The 20728-nt window shown below is 41.5% G+C and overlaps 1 protein-coding gene across 6 annotated transcripts in view; it reads left to right on the plus strand.

Moving 5' to 3' along the window:
- KIAA0232 overlaps window positions 1-20728 on the plus strand; it is a 56578-nt gene that overhangs the window by 17387 nt on the left and 18463 nt on the right. For 5 of the 6 annotated variants that reach the window (XM_080928464.1, XM_080928461.1, XM_080928462.1 and 2 more), the window contains exons 2-4: window positions 650-1144; window positions 12538-12672; window positions 20532-20598. In XM_080928464.1, coding sequence (XP_080784590.1) covers window positions 914-1144; window positions 12538-12672; window positions 20532-20598 — 433 coding nt within the window. In that variant the 5' untranslated portion in view covers window positions 650-913. Of the gene's footprint in view, window positions 1-649; window positions 1145-12537; window positions 12673-19188; window positions 19275-20531; window positions 20599-20728 lie in introns of those variants that run through there. The other variant, XM_080928465.1, reaches the window with a different exon arrangement.

Below are 20728 nucleotides of genomic sequence, written 5' to 3' on the forward strand. Positions count from 1 at the left end.
GTTCTAAAATTTGCTCTGTAGACCAGGCTGGCTTTGAACTCAGAGATCTGCCGGGCTCTGCCCCACTTGTGCTTGGATTAAAGGTGTGTATTACCACTGTCTGGCATGAATTTAAATTTAAAGATTATTTTTACCACTGTTTTGATTGTTTTCATTGAATTTAAGTATGAACCTAATTTTTTTTTGTAAACATTTTACCAGTCCAGTCTCTTGAGATAGGAAATGAATGTTTGTGTCATTGGGAACAAGCAGAAAACACCACTTTCTTTGTTTTCATTCCAGATGATATCAAGTTTTACATTTTACAGTGTCACTCAGTTTAAAATGCCAAATACTCCACAGGGGAAACATTGTTCCAAGTTACCAGATACATTTTAAAAGGAGGGATACCTTTCTTTAAAAAATTATCACCACTTGGAGGGTGGTGGTGGCTCACACCTTTAATCCCACTTGGGAGGTAGAGACCAGGGGATCTCTTGAGTTTGAAGCCAGCCTGGTCTACAGAATGAGTTCTAGGACAACCAGAGCTAACAGAGGACAGGACAGAGAAACCCTGTCTTGAACAATCAGAATAAATAAATAAAATAAAAACCATCCTCATAACTTTATGTGTATATGTAATGTGTTCCTTTCTTTTTCATTTCTGTAGGTACTGCCAGAGACTGACATTGCTTCAATGTGAAATGAAAGTTGAAAATTGCATCTCCTTGTATGTTGCTGTCATGGTGTTGATTCACTGGTCATGTCTGAAGAGGGAAACTGTGTCGTAGAGAGCTGACTGCTGTGCGGTCACTGCCTGTCCTCCATGTCCAGCTCCTCTCCTTTCTGCTGGAGTGAAATCCTCTCTGGATACCAACAGAACGTCCACTGTAGAAAATGCTTTGCATTTTAAGGATGTCAGCAACCTAAGTTCATGCGCCCTGTCTGTACAGTTGTTGTGGATGGTTTGCCATCTGAAAGTACCTCAAGTTCTTATCCAGGCCCTGTGTCTGTTTCTGACATGTCGCTGCTTCATGCATTGGGCCCAGTGCAAACCTGGCTGGGACAAGAGCTGGAAAAATGTGGCATTGATGCCATGATCTATTCGCGGTATATTCTCAGTCTTCTGCTGCATGACAGCTATGACTACGACCTGCAGGAACAGGTAGGACTGAGTGTTTTCTGACAGTCGGTGACTGTCTGTGCCTAGTTACACTCTTGTGATGAAATACCCCAATAGAAACTTAAGGGAGAGAGCTTATTTGGCTCATAAATCCAGATTATTGGTCATTGTGGCTAGGAGGTCACCTTATGTCCAGTCAGGAGCAGAGAGCAATGGATGTGTGCATGCATGTGCTCAGCTTGCCCTCTCCAGCCCATTCAGTCCAGAGTCCTCTGCTCAGGGACTGATAGCACCCACAATTAAGATGGGTCATCAACTCAATCAAGACAGTCCTTCACACATTCTCAGAGATGCCTTAATCTAGACTAGTGTTTCTTAACCTTCTTAGTGTTGTGACCCTTTAAATATAGTTCATGTTGTGGTGACTCCCAACCATAAACTATAATTTTGCCACTGTTAAGAATCATAATGTAAATATCTGATATGCAGGATATTTGATATGTGACTCCCAAAGGGCTTTCCAACCACAGGTTGAGAACTAATGATCTAGACAATCCCTCACAAGTGAACCTTTATGCCTGCCTCTTAGGCATCAAGTTGATAGTATTAACTGTGTTTGTATATTCTTTTATCTATTTTTGAGGTAGAAGGGCACATGTGCCGCAGCATTCGCATGAGGATCAGAGGACAACTTGTAGGAGCTGACTCTCTACCTTGTAGGTTCCAGGGATTGAACTTGGGTTGTCAGGCTTAATAGCAGGCACCTTTGAGGATCATCATCTGTCTCAGGCTCACTCCCTCTTGGGGCCTGCCATCCCACGCAGTCTTGGATTTGCTCCTGGCCCTGAGATCCTGGCACTGAGCTGGTGGTCATCTCAAGCTAGCTCCTGTTCTAGCCCCTTGGTGCCAGTCTCCTGAGGCTTACTTTCTTCAGGGAATGTTGTTTACAGATCAGAACACTGAGCATAAGCATAGCCTCTGTCCTCTCTGCCACCTGCTGATACACATGTGACACAGCAGCCACACCTGCAACACTCTCGGGGAGGAAGAACAAACTTATATTGACCAGAATCTGGCTTTACCCTTCCAAACGCACTCAAAAGCCCTCAAGTACAGTGCATACTGCCGAGGCTTTCTCATACTTCAGCAGTCTGGAGTGAGTGTTGTCATCCTTGGGTTGGGCACATCTGCACTGTACTGACTTTTAGGTTGTTTATTGCCCTGGCTAGCAACTAGGTCAAGTAAAATTTTGTTTCGTGTTTTTTGTTTATTTTTAGCTTCTGTTTTACTTTGATATCCCAGGATAGTCTTGAACCTGAACATGGTATTCCTGCATTACTCTTCCAAGTGTTAGGAATACATGTACCAACACATCTGCTCAAGTAAGGTTCTGAAGGGATTGAAAACCTCATGATCAGCAGATGTGTTATTTTGGAATTTGCTTTTTCATTTATTGCCATCTTTCTAGAAAATGTAAAATAGAGTTATTTCTATAAACACAGGAGAATTGTATTTCCAGAAATGAGCACATTTCTCATTGATTCTACAATTTATGGGGAATGAGTTGTAGTCAGTAAGACTTTTAACTTCTCATTATGTATAGAGTTCTGCCTGCATATACACTTGGACACCAGAAGAGGGTATCAGATCCCATTACAGATGGTGCAAGCCACCATGTGGTTGCTGGAAATTGAACTCGGGACATTTGGAAGAGCAGCCAGTGCTCTTAACCTCTGAGCCATCTCTCCAGGCCCTAATTTCTCATTTCTTACATTTGTTTGTTATAAGTCTCAGTCTGGAGTCTCAGTCTAGAAGATTTAATCAACAGCAATATGTTTCCTAAGGCAAGGTGTTTATGTACTAAGTGCTGTGGGGTGTCGAGGTAACATGTAGATGTAGTCAAAGGAGAGTATATGTGCATGGCTCAGAAAGATTTGGTCAGGAGTTCTTTGGTTTATTTATTGTAACAAGTTGGGGTAAGAGATCAAAGGAACAGCATGTACCCACCCAAATTTGGTCCTCTTCCCAAGTTCTGGTTCTTTGCTTATAGACAAACAGATGATAGCTGGGGAATACATACTATGTTGGAGCTGTGAGATAGGACCTGTATGAAAATGGGGTGGGGGCTTGTACATATTTAAATGTGTGTAGGTGCAAGCAGAGGCCTATGGTATCAGATTAACTTCCTCTCTACTTATTAGCAGGGCTATTAAATGTGGATTATGCCAATTCCAGCTTGCCTAGCAGGCTTGCCTCTGGAGTTCTCTGACCAAGTACTAAGATTACAGTTGGCTGCCGCGCCTGCTTAGTACACTGTTGCTGTCTTCAGTCACACCAGAAGAGGGCATCAGATCTCATTACAGATGGTTGTGAGCCACCATGTGGTTGCTGGGATTTGAACTCAGGCAGGGCAGTCAGTGCTCTTAACTGCTGAGCCATCTCTCCAGGGCTGTGCCCCTCCCCCTTTTGAGATATAGTTTTCTGTAAGCTAGGCTGGTCTTGCTTACTTCATAATTAAAGATGACCTTGAACTTTTGCCTCTACAAGTGCTAGGATTACGGTAGTGCACCACCATGCCCAGTGATGTGATGCTATTAATTGAACCCAGGGTTTCCTGAAGACTAAGGCAAGCACCCAACCAACTGAACCACATTGTAGATTTTTTTTTTTAACATTTTTTGAAAATTGTTCTTAATCATGTGTGTCTGTGCATGTGTATGGAAGCCTAAGGAAGTTAGCGGCATCAGACCCTCTGGAACTGGAGTTCCACTCACTTAATGTAAGTGCTAAGAACAGAATTCATGTCCTTGGAAGAGCTGTAATAGGCTTTTAATCTTACTAAGCTACCTTTCTAGGCTCTTTATAGTTTTTTATTTGTATGTGTTGCGATTCTGTAAACCCCACCCCTCAGTTACCTAGCAGTATGTGTTTAAGAATAGTTTTAAGGGGCTGGAGAGATGGCTTAGTGCTTAAGAGCACTGACTGTTCTTTCAGAGGTCCCGAATTCAATTCCCAGCAACCACATGGTGGCTCACAACCATCTGTAATGAAATCTGATGCCCTCTTCTGGTGTGTCTGAAAACAGTTACAGTGTGCTCATATATAATAAATAAATCTTTAAAAAAATAATAGTTTAATGGCACAAAGAAGTCTTGATAAGTATTAGATTTAAGGTTCAGTTTCTACATTTTACTTAAATATTATGGCATTATGCATGCCTTACACAGCATTGGACTCAGAGACAACTAAGAATGGGTTCATAAAAGGCATTTGACAGTTTGCAGAGCAACAAAACACTTGATTGGGCAGAGTTTGGGCACAGGGACACCAGAGGTCCATGAATAGGTTAGAAAATATGGTGAGACTGAGAGCAAGCAGGAGAAGATGCTGAAGAATCAGCTGTTGTGGGTTAGAGACAAGAGGCCAGCATTCTTTCAGCCAACAGGAGGAGATACATGGTAGTGGGGATATAGACTTTGGGCCACTGAAGTTAGGAAGCCACAGAGGAGACAACCTCTGTTTAGGGAAGACATAGAGGACAGAAGTAGATCCAGTTGCCCTGAAGAGTCCATTTGGAGCTTTCTGTCTCTTCTAGCAGCAGGTAACTTTTCTAAGCAGTGGGATGAAAGGTTAGTGGATCATCAACAGCTTCAATTCTGGTCATAGTTGCCATTCACAAGCACCTAAAAGGTCTGAATTGAACTGGCCTCAGCTAAGTCACCTAGCTGCACATGCAGAAGCAGGGCTAGCCCTTACTTGGTTTGTTTCCAAGCTTCAGTGTGACTGGGGCTTCTGCTCTGACTCTCTGGCTGCCTCCTCCTTTCAGCTTGGTTTTGACCTAGCTCCCCTTAGGGCAGACGGTGATGACACTGGGCATCATATTTTCACACCTCTCCTGAGCAGACCCTTGATGGCAGGCCCTGATACTTTGCTTTTAGCCACCTAGGGCCTAAAGTTGATGATAGTGTGCATGCTGGGGGAGGGAACACAGTCTCATTCAGACTCACTGGGCTCTGTTCTCGGGGAGGCTGTTAACAGGAAGATGTGGGAGGCAGGGTGGGTGCTTAGCAGCAGACGGCGGTAACACCAGCTGTATTTTAGAATGCCGTGTCCTTTTTCTTCCTCCAGTTCCCAATCTTCTTTGTGAATGAAGACAGCATGAGGAAGTCAGTCAAAGTCTTACTTAACCTTATGTCACCTCTCAAGTGTGTCTAGAAAAAGCAGCTGCTGATAAATAGTTTCCCAAGGAGCTCTTCTGCCTCATCTGGTTTTGGTACTTGATATTGTTCTGATTTCCAGAATAGGGCTGTGAAAAACACAGTTTATCTTATTCAGTGTTTTGAGTAAACTGTTTATCACATGTCTACCGATTTATGTTTATCAACCAGTCGACTTTAAGTGGATCATAGATAGTACTTTTTATTAACTTATATATCAGTGAACTTTCTGTTGCTGTGACAATAAACAAACATATATACATAAAACACACACACACACATACACACACACACACACATACACACACACACATACACACACACAACAAAGCCCGAAAGGGGAAGGATTAATTTGGATTGCTCTGTTCTCTGTAGCACTTTAAGCTCAGGTTGGTCCACTACACCTTTGCAGTTGTTCTTGGTGATCATCCCATGGTACTGGCATCTCCAATACACTGGGGTCTTCTGCTGCAACTAGGCTTCACCAATAGCCTCTCATAGGCTTCCTTCATGGTGCCAAGCTTCAAATCCTTTGCATGACCCCTTCAATCCTGGATTGTCAACTACAACATGGCCTTTTACAGTCCCAAGCCTCAGCTGTTCTTCCTGACACCTTCATCCCTTCAAAACCAGTACCACCTGGGTGATTCTTACACATTACCAAGTACAGCTGCAGCATAAGGTACGACCTTGGCTATCTCTGGAACACAGTTTTTTGTCCTCTCAGAAAACTTCTCAGAACATATCACCTCAGTGATGCTGGTCTCTTCTTAATCACCACTAATTTCTTAGCTCCAGCTCACCAGCATTAGTTGTCCCAGAGTCTCCTTCTCTTAATTATAAGACCAGAGCCACATGGCCAAAGCTGCCAAGTTCTGTTGCTTGCCGGAGCTGGAACATGCCCCCTATATTTTGTATCTTTCCTTTCTCAACTTGCTCCTTTTTTAAAAATGCTCTTCATAAGGGTGAGCTTTAGTAACCACACAACAGAATTTACACCAGGCTGTTTTGAGACTTCCTTTTTTTAAAGCAATTAATCTAAATCTCTTATCTTAAACTCAGGCAGACTCTTTGGACAAAGGCAAAAAGCATCCATGTTCTTCACCAAAATAATACAAAAACAGTCTCTTGGCCACTTACTAAAATTCTCCACTGAAACCACTTGATCCAAGTCAACACATTTCACATCACTCTCAGTAACAAAGTCTTCCATATTCTTACTAGGATAGCCTGTTAAACCCCATTTAAAGCCTTCCAACAACTTTCCAAATCCAAAGTCCCAAAATCCACATTCTTCCAAACAAAAGCATGGTCAGGCAATACCCCAGTCCCTGGTACCAACTTCTGTCTTAGTTAGGGTTTTATTGCTGTGAACAGATACCATGACCAAGGCAAGTCTTAAAAATGACAACATTTAATTGGGGCTGGCTTACAGGTTCAAAGGTGGAGTCCATTATCATCAAGGTGGGAGCATGGCAGCATCCAAGCAGGCTTGGTGCAAGAGGAACTGAGAGTTCACCTTCATCCAAAGGAAGCCAGGAACAGACTGAGTATCCTCAGGCAGCTATGAGGAGTGCCTCCAAGCCCACCCCCAGAGTACACACTTCCTCCAACATGGGCATACCTTCTAATAGTGCCACTCCCTGAGCCAAGCATATGCAAACCATCACACCCTCATTTTCAGAATAGTTCTTGCTTCTTTATACTCTTGTTCCACTTAAGGCCCTAGGTGGCTAAAAGCAAAGTATCAGGGCCTGCCTTCAAGGGTCTGCTCAGGAGAGGTGTGAAAATATGATGCCCAGTGTCATCACCATCTGCCCTAAGGGGAGCTAGGTCAAAACCAAGCTGAAAGGAGGCAGCCAGAGAGTCAGAGCAGAAGCCCCAGTCACACTGAAGCTTGGAAACAAACCAAGTAAGGGCTAGCCCTGCTTCTTCATGTGCAGCTAGGTGACTTAGCTGAGGCCAGTTCAGCATGAACTCAGCAGTGGGTGCATTTATATTCAGTACAAAATAGAAGTATTTTGGGTCCTTTTATACTATATTGTTTTTAAAATATGGTTAGTTTAGTTTAATAAAATATTTAATAATTTATAATACATTATACAATATGTAAAATAAAAATATCAAGTGGGAGATCATGAAATAAGTGGAAAGAACAGAATATAAAAGGTCTATGTGCGATGCTATATTTTTATGCAGCTTTCGTTACAGGTTTTATGTTTCCTAGTGCATTCAGCTTGAAACAACTTAGAGGGTAAACAACTCTGCGTGTCTGTAATGCAGTGAAATTTTTAACAGATTTTTAAGTCGCAAATCATACCAGTATATTAATAAGCAGGCATCAGGAAAAGATGTGGTTTTACAAATGCCTTGTAAGTATTGTTTGAGGACATTATCAGAGATAAAATACATAAAATCCTTTTTATGACTGGCCATTAACAGGACAGTTAAGAAGAAAAGGCATCCATATTGGAAAGGAGTCGAACTATCTCTAGTCAGATAAGACATAATTTTGTAGACAATAAGATACCTATTAAGGGTTGAATATCCAGATTGGATGTGGTGGGGCACTTGGCACTAGGGTTACATTTCAGTGGTAGAGCATTTGCTTAGTTTGTGGAGGTCCTGGGTTTATTCCCAGTATTACAAAACAAAACAAGAAATAGGGGAGGGAGAGATACAGAAGGGTAGGGGCATCCTAAAGACAGTTCCATTTATAGTAGTTTCAAAAGCAAAATATTAGGCATACATTTAGCAGGAGTGTGAGACTTTTGTAAGAAGGCATTAAATGTGTAAAGGCCTTAAAACCCAAATGGGAAAATGTGTTCATGGTGAACAAACTTGTTATCATTAAAATGGTAGTGCTCCCCAGCCTGTCAAAACCCTGGCTGAAGAGAGTGAATTGTATATTGAAGAGAGTATATTGAAGAGAGTGAATCCTAAACTTTATATGGGAAACAAGTAGTATGCACAATAGCCCAACATTCTTGGAAACAAAGAAAAAGACAGCAACTTTAGAGGGTTTATTTCCCAATTCCAGATTTTCCTATAAGAGTCTGATAAGATACTTTAATCCTGGCTTATGACTACAAGCCTTAAGTCACTGATAGCCCTTTTGTCTGTGGTTAACAACAATGTGGAAAAACATTATTTCTGCTAATGGAACAGAGAATGAAGGTGTGCTCATTTCAGCAGCATGTGCAATAAAATGGAGCTTGCAGAGAAGATTAGTTGCCTGCTATACAGGAATGCCTCGCAGATTCACAAAGCATTCCTTGGTTTTTGTTGTTGTTGTTGTTGTTTATTTGTTTGTTTGTTTTTTATGATACTAAAAAAGAAAATGAAGCTTAACTCTTTCTCCTACCATATTGAAAAATTAGCTCACAGTGGTCCAGACACTTGAATATAAGGGCTAAAAACTTGGGTTAGACATTGGTTGCTTAAATGTGAATTAAATTATGAATTTATAGGAAATATAAATTAATCAGACCCTTTTAAAAAGATTTATTTCTTTATATATGTGAGTACACTGTAGCTGTCCTCAGACACACCAGAAGAGTACATGGGATCCTATTACAGATGGTTCTGAGCCACCAAGTGGTTTCTGGGAATTGAACTCAGGTCCTCTGGAAAATCAGCCAGAGCTCTTAATCACTGAGCCATCTCTCCAGGCCTAATAAGACCTTATCAAAGCAAAACCTTTGACACTTCAGATAATACTATCATGGAGGTGAAGAGGCAGGTCATATTCTCCAGAATTTGCAGGCAGGTAGGTTAGGACCTCTTGCAGCTCAGCACAGAGAAAAGCCCCAAGTTACATTTGTCAGAGACAATGTGCTAATGACATTCAGTCCACAGGAAGGGGGTTAGCATTAGTTGTCATTACAAGGTGGCCACAGTGAGGAACACAGTCCCAGATGATGCAGGGTGCTGATGTGACTGTATAGCAGCAGCTTTGGGAAAGTCAAGTAGTTCTTTAGAGATTAGATTAAACACAGTCCAAATGCAGTCCAGTACCTCTGTCTGTCTACCTTCTATCTATACCGAAGAGCATTGAAAATCAGTATCTATGCCAAGGCTTGTATTTGAGTGTTCAAAGCAATGTGGCTGCTAGCCAAAAGTGAAAATAGCTTAAACATCTGTGGATGGATAGGTAAACAAAACACACTCCAACCATACAGTTTGTATTAATTTGGTCCTAAACAGGAGTAAAACACTGATTCATGTTATTACAGCATGGACGAACATTGGGGACATGCTAAATGTTACCTGCCTCTTAAGCATTTTCTTAATAATTGTCATCCCAGAATGGTTGGCTCACTTCTTCCTGCTAGACTGTGCTGCTCCAACTAGTGAGGCTTATGCTGAAATCAGTGTTGAAGCCTAATACCAAAGGGAAGACACCCTGGTAAGAGGATGGCTTTTTCTCCATGTACAAACAAAGGCCTGCCAGGCAGGAAACCTAAGACTGCTGCCAGATACTAGATTCAGGCCTTTTCTTGATTCTGTCCTCTTAGAAGCTTTGAATGTAAAGCTTTTTGGCGTATGACTCATAAGACAGTATATATGATAAATATATTGTTTTGTTCATTGGAAACATAACATTTTTCTCAAATAGGTAGGTAGGTAGACAGACAGACAGACAGATAGATAGATAGAGGGGTGCAGACAGAGACAGACTAAAATAAGATCACACTGTATTAAGCTCCTGTCTTACAACTGTTTTCCATTCCAGTGCACTTCAGATCCCTTAGTAGCTGCCCTGTCCGATGTCTGCATGGATCACACCTTACTTAGCCAGTGCTCTCCCATTTGACATTGAGGCTGTCTTCCCTTGCTTGCCATAACTGACAGTGATACAGTTAACCTAGCTTTGCTAAATCTTTTACATTAGTGATTATTCCTTTAGGAATTCCCAGAAGTAGGTTTAGTAGATGAAGTACATGCTTAAGATGTTTGACACATGCTGTCAAATTGTACTTGTGAGTTTGCAGTTCATACTACTGATTGTATTTCACCTTTACTGAGCTATAATAGATTTCAGGCTCTGGATGCTCAGTAAGAGGAAAGGTAATCTCAGTTCAGATAGAACTAAGCTTCATCCATATACAGCAATTTGCAAATGATGCTCCTCCATGTTCTTTCCTTCTTTCTCTCCCACCCCTTTTTATTGCCTGTGTATGGATGTTTTCCTTCATGTGTATCTATGTACCCCTTGCATGCCTGGTGCTTAAAAAGGCCAGAAGAGGGTATTGAGTCACCCAGAATTGAAGTTACAGGTAGTTGTGAACTGCCATGTAGGGGCTAGGAATCAAACCCAGATCCTCCAGAAGACCAACCAGTTCTCTTAACTGCTGACTCATCTTTCCAGCCCTACTTTATTTTATTTTACTTAAATATAGTGCAAACTACAGGAGCTTAGAGCATTTTGTCATTCTTGAAGAAGCTTTGAGTCAACACTGTTAAGGCTCAGAACCATGTTCTTGTTATAGTATACATCCTGTCTCCATCAGGTAATAGATGTGTTGGTTCTCAGATGTAGTTCAGTTAAACACAGTCAATAAATGAAAATACTGACCACGCTCATTCGGCCAACAGAATTGTTTCCTTAGAAAGTGGGTATAACATCATTCGTTTAAAAATGAGATCTGAAAACATGGCCAGCAAATGCCTATTGCAGGTTCTGAGTGTGTGAGCCATGCAGGGGTGGTCTGCTCCTACTCATTTGGCAGCCTAAGAGTAACTTTTATGTTTTGGATCAACATGAAAACTGGGTTGGCAGTTGATAATTTGCATTCTGCTCTTTCAAAGATGGATGGACTGTATGGTTGTGGTTCTTTTCCTTCTATAGCCCAGGCCCATCATTTGCTTTTGTCTGTTTCCTGAGAGCTGGGCCCTTCTGAATAGGAACTTCCCCCATTCCATCATCCTCTGCTCTGTCTGCTCTTTTTTACATCTCATCTTTCTACTGTTTAATCACTTTATCAAATGAAGGGCCTTGCAAGCAAAACACACTAGCACAGTGATAGAAAATGATTTCATAAATTTCTGCTTTAGGAGAAAAGCTAAGTAAACCTATATTGCAATAGTATATAGCCAAAGACTCTGTGTCATGGGTAATGGTGGGATACACAATTATGCAAGCACTACCATGAATCTGTAGAGGTATTCTTTAACTGCACATGTAAAACTAATGGAAGCACACCTGGTTTTCTGGTTTTTACTGTGTGGTTTCATGGTTGACGTCCCCCCTCTGCCTTCTTGCTTCTGAAATTAACTTTAGATCTTTATTCTGACATACATAAGCCAGGGAAAATAAGAAACTGGCAATCCCTATAAAATGTTTTACATCTGTTGGGTGTTTTTTAGACAGTAAGGTAGAGAAATAGGAATTTAATCATTTAACTCTTAAGATGTAAAAACCTTACCATAACTTGAATATTTTACTGAAAAGTAGAAATGATTGGAAAATTTAGTATATAGCATAGAATTTATATTGGATTTCAGCCACATTTTTGTTTATGCACAGCATGAGTTGACTTGTTTGCCAGTAAGCATTTTAACCACTGCAAGGAGTCAGGTTACTGAGATGATAAATAATCTAAACAGAATCCAAGTGAGTGCTGTGCTCTAAGGTGCTTATCTTGTGAGTAAATATTAAGTAGGAAATGTACATGTGATGGTTTGTATATGTTTGGTCAATAGGATTGGCACTATTAGGAGGTATGGCTTTGTTTGATATCACTGTGGGCATGAGCTTAAGACACCCCCCCCCCCACTCTAGCTGCCTGGAAGTCAGTATTTGGCTAGCAGCCTTCAGATCAAGATATAGAGGTGGCTCCACGGTTAAGAGCACTGACTGCTCTTCCAGAGGTCCTGAGTTCAATTCCCAGCAACCACATGGTGGCTCACAACCATCTGTAATGGGATCTGATGCCCTCTTCTGGTATGTCTAAGGACAGCAGTAGTGTACTCACATATATAAAATAAATAAATCTTCAGAAAAAAGATGTAGAACTCCTAACTCCTTTTCCCCCATGCCTGCCTGGATGCTTCCGTGCCCCAACTTCATGATAATGGACAATAAGAGTTGCCTTGGTCATGGTATCTGTTTACATCAGTATGATCCTAAGACCGTATATGTAAGCTGTTGTGTGCAGGGCTCCTTAAACTTGTTTTCTAGTCTTAGTCATCTAACCTGGTGCAATCTCATTGCAGGAGAATGACATCTTGGGCTGGGAGAAAGGAGCTTACAAGAAATGGGGAAGGAGTAAGAAGAAGTGTTCCGATCTAACACTGGAGGAGATGAAAAAGCAGGCTGCTGTCCAGTGTCTGCGCTCTGCTTCTGATGAAGTAAGTTCCTGTTTTCTAATGCTTAGGGGAAATGGGGTGCCTTTAGAAGTTTACACATACAACAACTTGACAAAAATAACCTAGAAATAAATACTCATCTCACTATAGATAGGCTAACATTTTTACTTTATAAACTTTCATATCTTGGGATTTATCTATTTATTTATTTATTTTGTTTTGTTTTCTTTGTTTTAAAACAGGGTTCTACTATGTATCCCTGGTTGGCCTGGAACTCAATATGTACTCCAAGCTGGCTGGCCTCAGGCTCACAGAGATCTGAGTGCCAAAAATAAAGGCGTGCCCACCATGCATGGCCTTACTTTTCTTTCTTTTTTTTATATAAAATGTATTTGTAGGCTGCTGATAGTGCATGCCTTTAATCCAGCACTTGGGAAGCAGAGACAAGTGGATCTCTTGAGTTCAAGGCCAGCTTGGTCTACAGAATGAGTTCCAGGACAGCCAGAGAACCTCTGTCTCAAAAACAAACAAATAAAACAAGAACAAAAACTAAATATATATAAATATTTTTGTATGTAGTATTCTAACTAGTGCTCCACTATTGTTTTAGACTTGAGTCTACTTGGTTAGAGCTCTGGTACTGAGCTATGTATCCCAACTCTGTCTTTAAACGAACAAACAAACAAATCATTATTGCATCCTATTAAATTTCATCAAATAATATTGCAACAGCATTGTAACACAGTGGTCACGGTTTGATAGCTGACTTAGAGCTGATTCATTGTGCTGTCTGGATACTCTGTGCAGTGTCTCTGTTGTATGTTTGCTTCTTTTAGATATATTCCTAGAAGTGGGCTAGAACTTCTTATGCCCTAAGTACCATATTTGTTTATAACTCAGATTTGTTTTCTTTTTCAGAAAATGAGTTTACTTTTTAAAAAGATCTTTATATAAAAAATACAGTCTGCTAAATTTGCTTTAGAATGTGATCATCTGTTTAAACAAATACTATCAATTCATATTTTGCCCCCCACCCTTAAGGTGAAATCTTTGAAATGTAACTACTCAATGTTTTTAAATGTGAGTAGTGAGATGGTGATGAGATGGTGCAGTTTTAAATACTGTCACAGTGGAAGGCTGAACTGAGAGGGCTTCAGCCTCTACTTTCTTCCTGAACCAGGATGTGCTGCTTGGCAGTTTTCTTCATCTGATGACCTATGTAGTTTACTCACCTGGCTGTATCCTGCTGCGCATGTCTTACTTGCTCTATGTTAGTCCTTGTCCTAGTCCCTGTCCTGTCCTCTTACACCCACCTCACACTATGTTCTTAGACAACTCACAATTATTTGTAAAAACCTGCTTTCCTGCTTGTCAACTTGACTATACCCGGAATGAACTATAACCCAGAATTGGAGGGCTCACTTGTGATCCAGATCTTGAGGCTGGTAGACACAAGTTTCTGACCTGGATCTTGGCATGTAGATCTTGAGGATAGTGGCCATGAAAAGCTTAGGCTCACACAAGGCAGTACAAACCTTTAATCCCAGGAGACTAAGGCAAGGAGATCTCTGAGTTCAAGGTCAGCCTGGGACAAAACAAGTCCCAGATCCAGGCGTGGTGCTACACACCTTTAATCTGGGCCACACCTTCTGCTGGAGACATACATAAGGACTTTGGAAGAAGTTCCTTCTTCTCCTGCTTGCATTCACTTGCCAGGACATCTGTTGGGATTTACTTCTAAGGATTCCAGATATACAGAAAACCAGGTAAAACAACAAGCCTTGTGGGACTGAGCAGCTACCCGATTCTTGGACTTCCCATTTACAGCTGACCATCGTTCAGATAGTTGGACTACAGACTGTAAGACTGTAAGTCATCATGATAAATTCCTTCAATATAGAGAGACATTCCATAAGTTCTGTGACTCTAGAGAACTCTTCCACATCACCCTGGGAAGCTAACCCTAGATTTCCATTGTTAATTTTGACTATTCTCTTTGGATATAATGATGGTGTTTTTTCTTTTCTTCTCTTTAAGAACTCCACCTCTCACTCTCCATCATGGAAATTCTATACCCAGCTCTTTTTCTCTCCCCCCTTTGGACTTTTAAAATTGTAAATTGATGAAGTTGCTGTTTATATGCCATATCCTCTGGGGACAGTCCTGAGGACAGTGCTGGTTACTCTCCCCTGAAGTCAGGACACTACAGAATCCAGTAACCCTGGCTTTAGGGAGGAAGTGTTTGTTTGGGTTCAGAGTTTTGGGGATTACAGTATATCATGGTGGCAAAGGCATGATGTAGAGCAGGTTGTGGGGCCAGGAGGAATTGAGGCTTGGTTTGTTAGCTTTTGGAAGATAAGGAAGCAAACGTTTGACCAGACTAGAAGCCTACAAAGGCCTACTCATGGGTTTCCATTGCCTTTTTTTTCTACTTGGTGGCTGTGATGGTTTGTATATGCTAGGTCTGGGGAGAGGCACTATTGGTGTAGCCTTGTTGGAGTAGGTATGTCACTGTGGGTGCTGGCTTTAAAATGCTCAGACAGACAGACACATCAGACCAGACCATTCATACTTTAAAACTCCCCTCCTCCTGCACCATGCCTGCCTGGATGCTGTCATGTTCCTGCCTTGATGGTAATGGACTGAACCTCTGAACCAGCACCAATTAAATGTTAGCCTTATAAGAAACACCTTGCTCGGGCCAGAGAGATGGCTCAGTGGTTAAGAGCACTGAGTGCTCTTCCAGAGGTCCTGAGTTCAATTCTCAGCAACTACATGGTGGCTCACAGCCATCTGTAATAAGATCTGATGCCCTCTTCTGGTGTGTCGGCAATCAGTGACAGTGTATCTATAATAGATAGATATCTTTTTTAAAAAGAGAAACACCTTCTCTCTGTGGGTGTGGCTGGTGGTGGTGGTAGTTTTGTTGAGATAATATCTTACTATGTAGCTAGGTCTGGCTGTCCTGGAACTCACAGAGACCTGCTTCTGTTCCCTAACTGCTGGGATTAAAGGTGTGTTCTTTCATGTTGATAGACTCTTGTGTATTTGTAGTACCTTTTCAATGAGCCATTGGCTAGATTGAAGTCTTAGTGGTATTTGACAAACTGAGGACCTGGCCAGAAGGAAATGTAAGCCTTTTCTGTACAACAGTTTTCTTTCATATTAATGACCTTCTCTATTTATACTTCATAGATAAAAAATGTCTTCTCCAGGCAGGCATGGTGGGTCATATCTGTAACCACAGCATTTGGTATCTGGGACTAGAAGATGGTAAGTCTAAGGTTAGTTTTGAATTACAGAGTAAGACCTGCCTCAAAAATAAATTAGTGAATAAACAAGGTTCATTGTTTGGTTTTGGTTTTTGTTTTTTTTAGGAAAATATCTCATTATCTAGACCAGGCTGCCCTCAAACTGCATCCTATGCCATCCTCCTGGTGGCTGGCATCTCAGACCACTGTCACCGTGTAGGGAAGACAGTGCTGGCCTGAGACCTAGGCCCACATGCCTAAGTAGGTACTGCACCACTAAGCTCTGTGCTGGCCCAGATTGAATTTCTCCGTGTCATATGCGCACCACCCAAGCAATGTGCAGTCTTCCTGCATGTGGCTTGTGTTCATTCAGCGGGTGCTTGTCTCCTGATCCATATTAAAGCACAGGTGATGTTAGAAATGATGGTAAGAGCAGGAGGCACTTTGGACATCCTTCTGTGTTCAAAGATGTAGTTCTGTCAGTCTCACTGGGGCCTCAGAGCGAAGAGAGTTTTGGTTTGGGGATTTTAAATTCTTGTACTGCTCTTGGCTCTGATGGCAAGAGTTTGTGAGCTGGCTCTATGTGTTCAGTCTGCTTAGTCGTAGTCTTGAGTTTACTAGCTTATCACTGACAGTTCCAAATTTTGTAAGGATTTTCAAACCTCCCGGCATTGGCTCTCTTGTGTGCTGTCTCCAGTAGCCATTCTTCCCACACCTTGCCTTCTTTTCATTCCCCTTCCAGCTCTGCTATAGAAATTAAAGGTTCTAATCCATGAAACTAAAAGAGAGCCTGTATTTGATTTCAACTGTAGATCAGCAGAGTTCACTGGGAAGTTTTGCTGGTCTTGTTTGCAGCTGCAACAGGGTAGGAATGATTCCTGTCTTGATAGGCCTGGTGCGTTAATAGGCATGGTCTGTGGAGCAGGAGTTGGCATTCTACAAGTACATGTTGCCCCCCTTACCAATGCATTTTCACCGGGGATGGGGGAGGAGGGCTAAGGAAGGGGTGGCACTCTAGCACTCATGTTCTGGAGACAGGCTGAGCTGTGAGATATTAGGCTTCATTGAGAAGAAAGCTTGAGACTCCCTGCCCCTTGGTGCCTGTTGACCATTCAGAAGGGTGATCCAGCAGCAGAAAAACAGCAAATAAAAGACAAAGACAAAGCGATCTCTTATATTCTTAGCATGACAGTAAATATGAAACAAACTTAGAGTGTGTGGCTGCAGCATTAGGAACGACAGAGGAACAAAGATGAGGTACCAACCAGCACAGGAAGTCCAATAATCAGCTACTGCAACTAGTTTCCATATATGGAAACCTAGCCTGGGATAGGTAAGTGGCTTATGTGGGCCCACGTAGTTTACCATAGCTTTAGACCCCAGACCTCTTTGTGCCATGTTCAAATGGAAATTAAGACTGCTTTCATCCTGGTAGTGGTGGTGTATACCTTTAATTCCAGCACTTGGGAGGCAGAGGCAGGCAGATCTCAGAATTTGAGGCCAGCCTGGTCTACAGATCTGAGTTCCAGGACAACCTATGAGACATAGAGAAAACCCTGTCTCAAAAAATGAAATAAAACAAAAAGAATGTGCTTGCATACTGGGTGCTCTCTAGTAGGGCTCAGGGTGTTACCCATCTTAACACTTGGAGACTATCCAGTACAATGAGTTCTTCATGAAAGAACAACTTAACTTAAGATGCTTAATGCAGCATGAAGTCTTGGTATTGATAAGGCAGATAATGAGACCAGGCCTGTGACTGATACAGGTTTAAATTGAAAAGCACAGGAAGCCTGGAGAGAGTTGGAGATTTCTGAGAATTCTTTGGGGTGAGAAGCAAGGGATAAAAGAAAACCTAGAAATAGTTACAGCAGCTGTAAGCCGTGACCAAACTCAGTTTACATCATCAAGTAGTAGACCTAATGTCATCATATAGCCACCAGCAGAGGACCAGGCCAAGGAGGTTGCAGAGAGCAGCCCACAGGGGTACTTGTCTGCTAGAGGCAGTCTTAATATTGATACTGAAGGCAGTTTTGAAGAAGTTAAACATACAACATTTAGAAATGACACTGGTACTTATATAACCTGGGTGACAATAAGCTCTGTCTGACCGGTGCATCAATCAGCCATGTATTAATTAGGTAGGCTTTGAGAGAGAACTGGAGGTATTCTTAGGTTTAGAGCTAGAGAAATAGGCATACCCATGTGTGTGGCAGGGCAGGAATTCAGAGCCAGGCATGGAGATTTCAAACCCAAATCTCTACCACATAACTCTGTGCTTAGAGAAGAGACTTCAAGAGGACAAGTCCTTGTTCTCCATATGACCTGTCTGGTGTATGTCTGTCTGTCTGTACACCTTGTACACTGGGTGAGAGTTGATTGTTCAGTGAGTATCTAGCCTTGCTTCCAGGGCTGCCTTCTAAGTAGCTCCTGGAACATGCCCATCCTGCTCATGGCTTCACTGTGCATGTTAGAGTGTTCTTGCTCTGCAGAGTACTTCCCAAATATTTGGACATTTGGTGATTGAGTTTGGTCACAGTGGGGAGATAAGTATTTTCTGCAATCCTATGGATATGATAGCCTACCACAATATAGTTACTGAGTTTTTAATATGTATCATAAGTAGAAATGGAAATGAAAGAAATTTCTTGGTAACAGTCTTAAATGAACTCATTAGAATACTTGCCACCATACAATAGTAGGCGGATGACTTTGTTTCTCAGTTTGCTATTAGGATACCATGGTGACCTAATGATTATTAAAAATAATAACTAAAGTAGGTTCAGTCTCTAGTACTGTTTTTAAAAATGTGCATGGTATTAGTGGTATGTGTCTGAGTGTGTGCATACACATGTGTAGGTAAAAAAATTAGATAAGAAGTAACCTGGTCATTAAAGCTTTATTTATGCATAGGAAGAAGTAAGGTACTGTTTCTTATGCTGCTTGTATTTGAAAAGATGGGTATATATAGATATAGATAAAGATATGTACATATAGTCTATGAATAAATGATAGCATATGGTGTATTGTTTACATATATATATATATATGTATATATATATATATATATATATAATCTTTCATGTGTAACTAGTTGTGTGTCTGTGTAGCTTATACTAACTAAAAGATAATATGAGTACCCTGCTCACAGGTTGTCATAGCCATTCTGCAGGCCCGGAAAATAGTAGCCTATTTTAGAGGTTGAAAGGAGTTTGATAAGCAGTCCCCAGAGGTTCCACGTTCTGCACCGGAGATAGCCCCAGGTTTGCAAGCAGTGACATAGGCTTGTTTGTACAAGACAGTATGCGCCGTGTCAGCTGACAGCCGTGCTAGTTTCAGTATCCTGGAGAAATGGACTATAATTGCGGGCCTCATCACACCTTGACCGTTATGGTAAGCAGTCCTCAGTGATGGGATTGTGCAGTCTACCACTGTTGAGCGTATTGTCTGCCTGCTTTTTAGAGCTGTAAGTAAGAAGTAGCTGTCCTCTGACCTATTTTCTCCTTTCCTTCTTGAAGACTGGGATATTCTACAGATAGAAAGTAACTGTGGGTATTTACAATTTACCTTCCTAACTGAAATCTGTTTCTTGTAGCCAAAACCCTGTAAAGGGGGCTTATTATTTTTTTTTTTTTAAAGAATATCTGCCATACTTTGCTGAGTCATTTTGAGTTCGGCAAATGGGTAAAGTTTATTTTTAGCCCTCAGAGGCAGAGCAGAGGCACGGGAACTTGGGTGGCTCTTCTCTGCATCTGGCCAGCTGTGTCCTTTCAAAGAGACAAACTCCAACCCAGACATAGCTTGCCCCTGAGTAAATCTAGAATTTCTAAGATTGTACAATATTTTTCTACTTTCTTGCAAATAAAAGAGAATTTCAAATGAGTAAAAGATTTGTACTTGTGCTATACACTTGTACACATTTTCTTAGAAGCTTGACACATTTTATCCTCGGTACCAAATCCTTTTAGGCTCTCTCCATATGCACATGCCTGTGGAACTTTAGAAACATATTCTTTTCTTGCACATTTGTTGGTCCTGGGCATTGAACTCATGTTGTCTGCTTGGTGGCAAGTGTCTTTACCACCAGCTGGACCACCTCACTGGCCCCTTGCATTTCTTTATAGAAATGTGGTTGCGTCTCTCTTAAAATCACCTAGAGCTTCCATGTGTGCCTTCAGCATTGACCTGTGTTCTGTGCAGCTCTTTCTGTTGGAGTTGTGAGAGTTCTTTTTAAAAAAGAAAAGACAAGAAAGGGAAAGAAGGCTTCTTTAGGCTATAATATTCTAGAGGACAAAGGAGGTTTTGAATCCTTATTAAAAATCTTGAGGTTGCTTTTGTGGGTGACTAACTTTTGTCTGATGATGGATACTTAATCCTTGATCTGCTTTATTGAGCAAGACAGAAGCCTCTTGGAGACACATTCACATTGCCACAATTTATCAGTAAGTTCCACTTAGTGTCCTTCATTAGTAAGATGCTCACACTAGGTTGGCTTTACATGTTTTTAAGTTTGACTGTTTTTAAACTCTGGGATTCATTTAAGAATTGATAATTCCTTTTGGAAACTGGGAGACTCGTGGTCCTCAGTAGTAACATAAAAGCCTGTTTCCTGCTCCTAGTGGTGACCTGACTTTCTTCTGTTTCACACAGAGCTCTGGAATTGAGACTTTAGTAGAGGAGCTCTGCTGCAGACTGAAAGACCTACAGAGTGAGCAAGGTGAGCACATGGGGCAGCCAGAGCCCTACGGGGCCCTTCTCATCACCCTCAGCTCTGCAAGAGGCTTCAGTGAAGCCCTCAGTGGCCACGTGGGAAACCTCTGCTCTAGAGGAGGGCTGTAACCACGGGT

This window comes from Micromys minutus, assembly GCF_963924665.1.
Source record: "Micromys minutus genome assembly, chromosome: 1".
Taxonomy (NCBI): domain Eukaryota; kingdom Metazoa; phylum Chordata; class Mammalia; order Rodentia; family Muridae; genus Micromys; species Micromys minutus.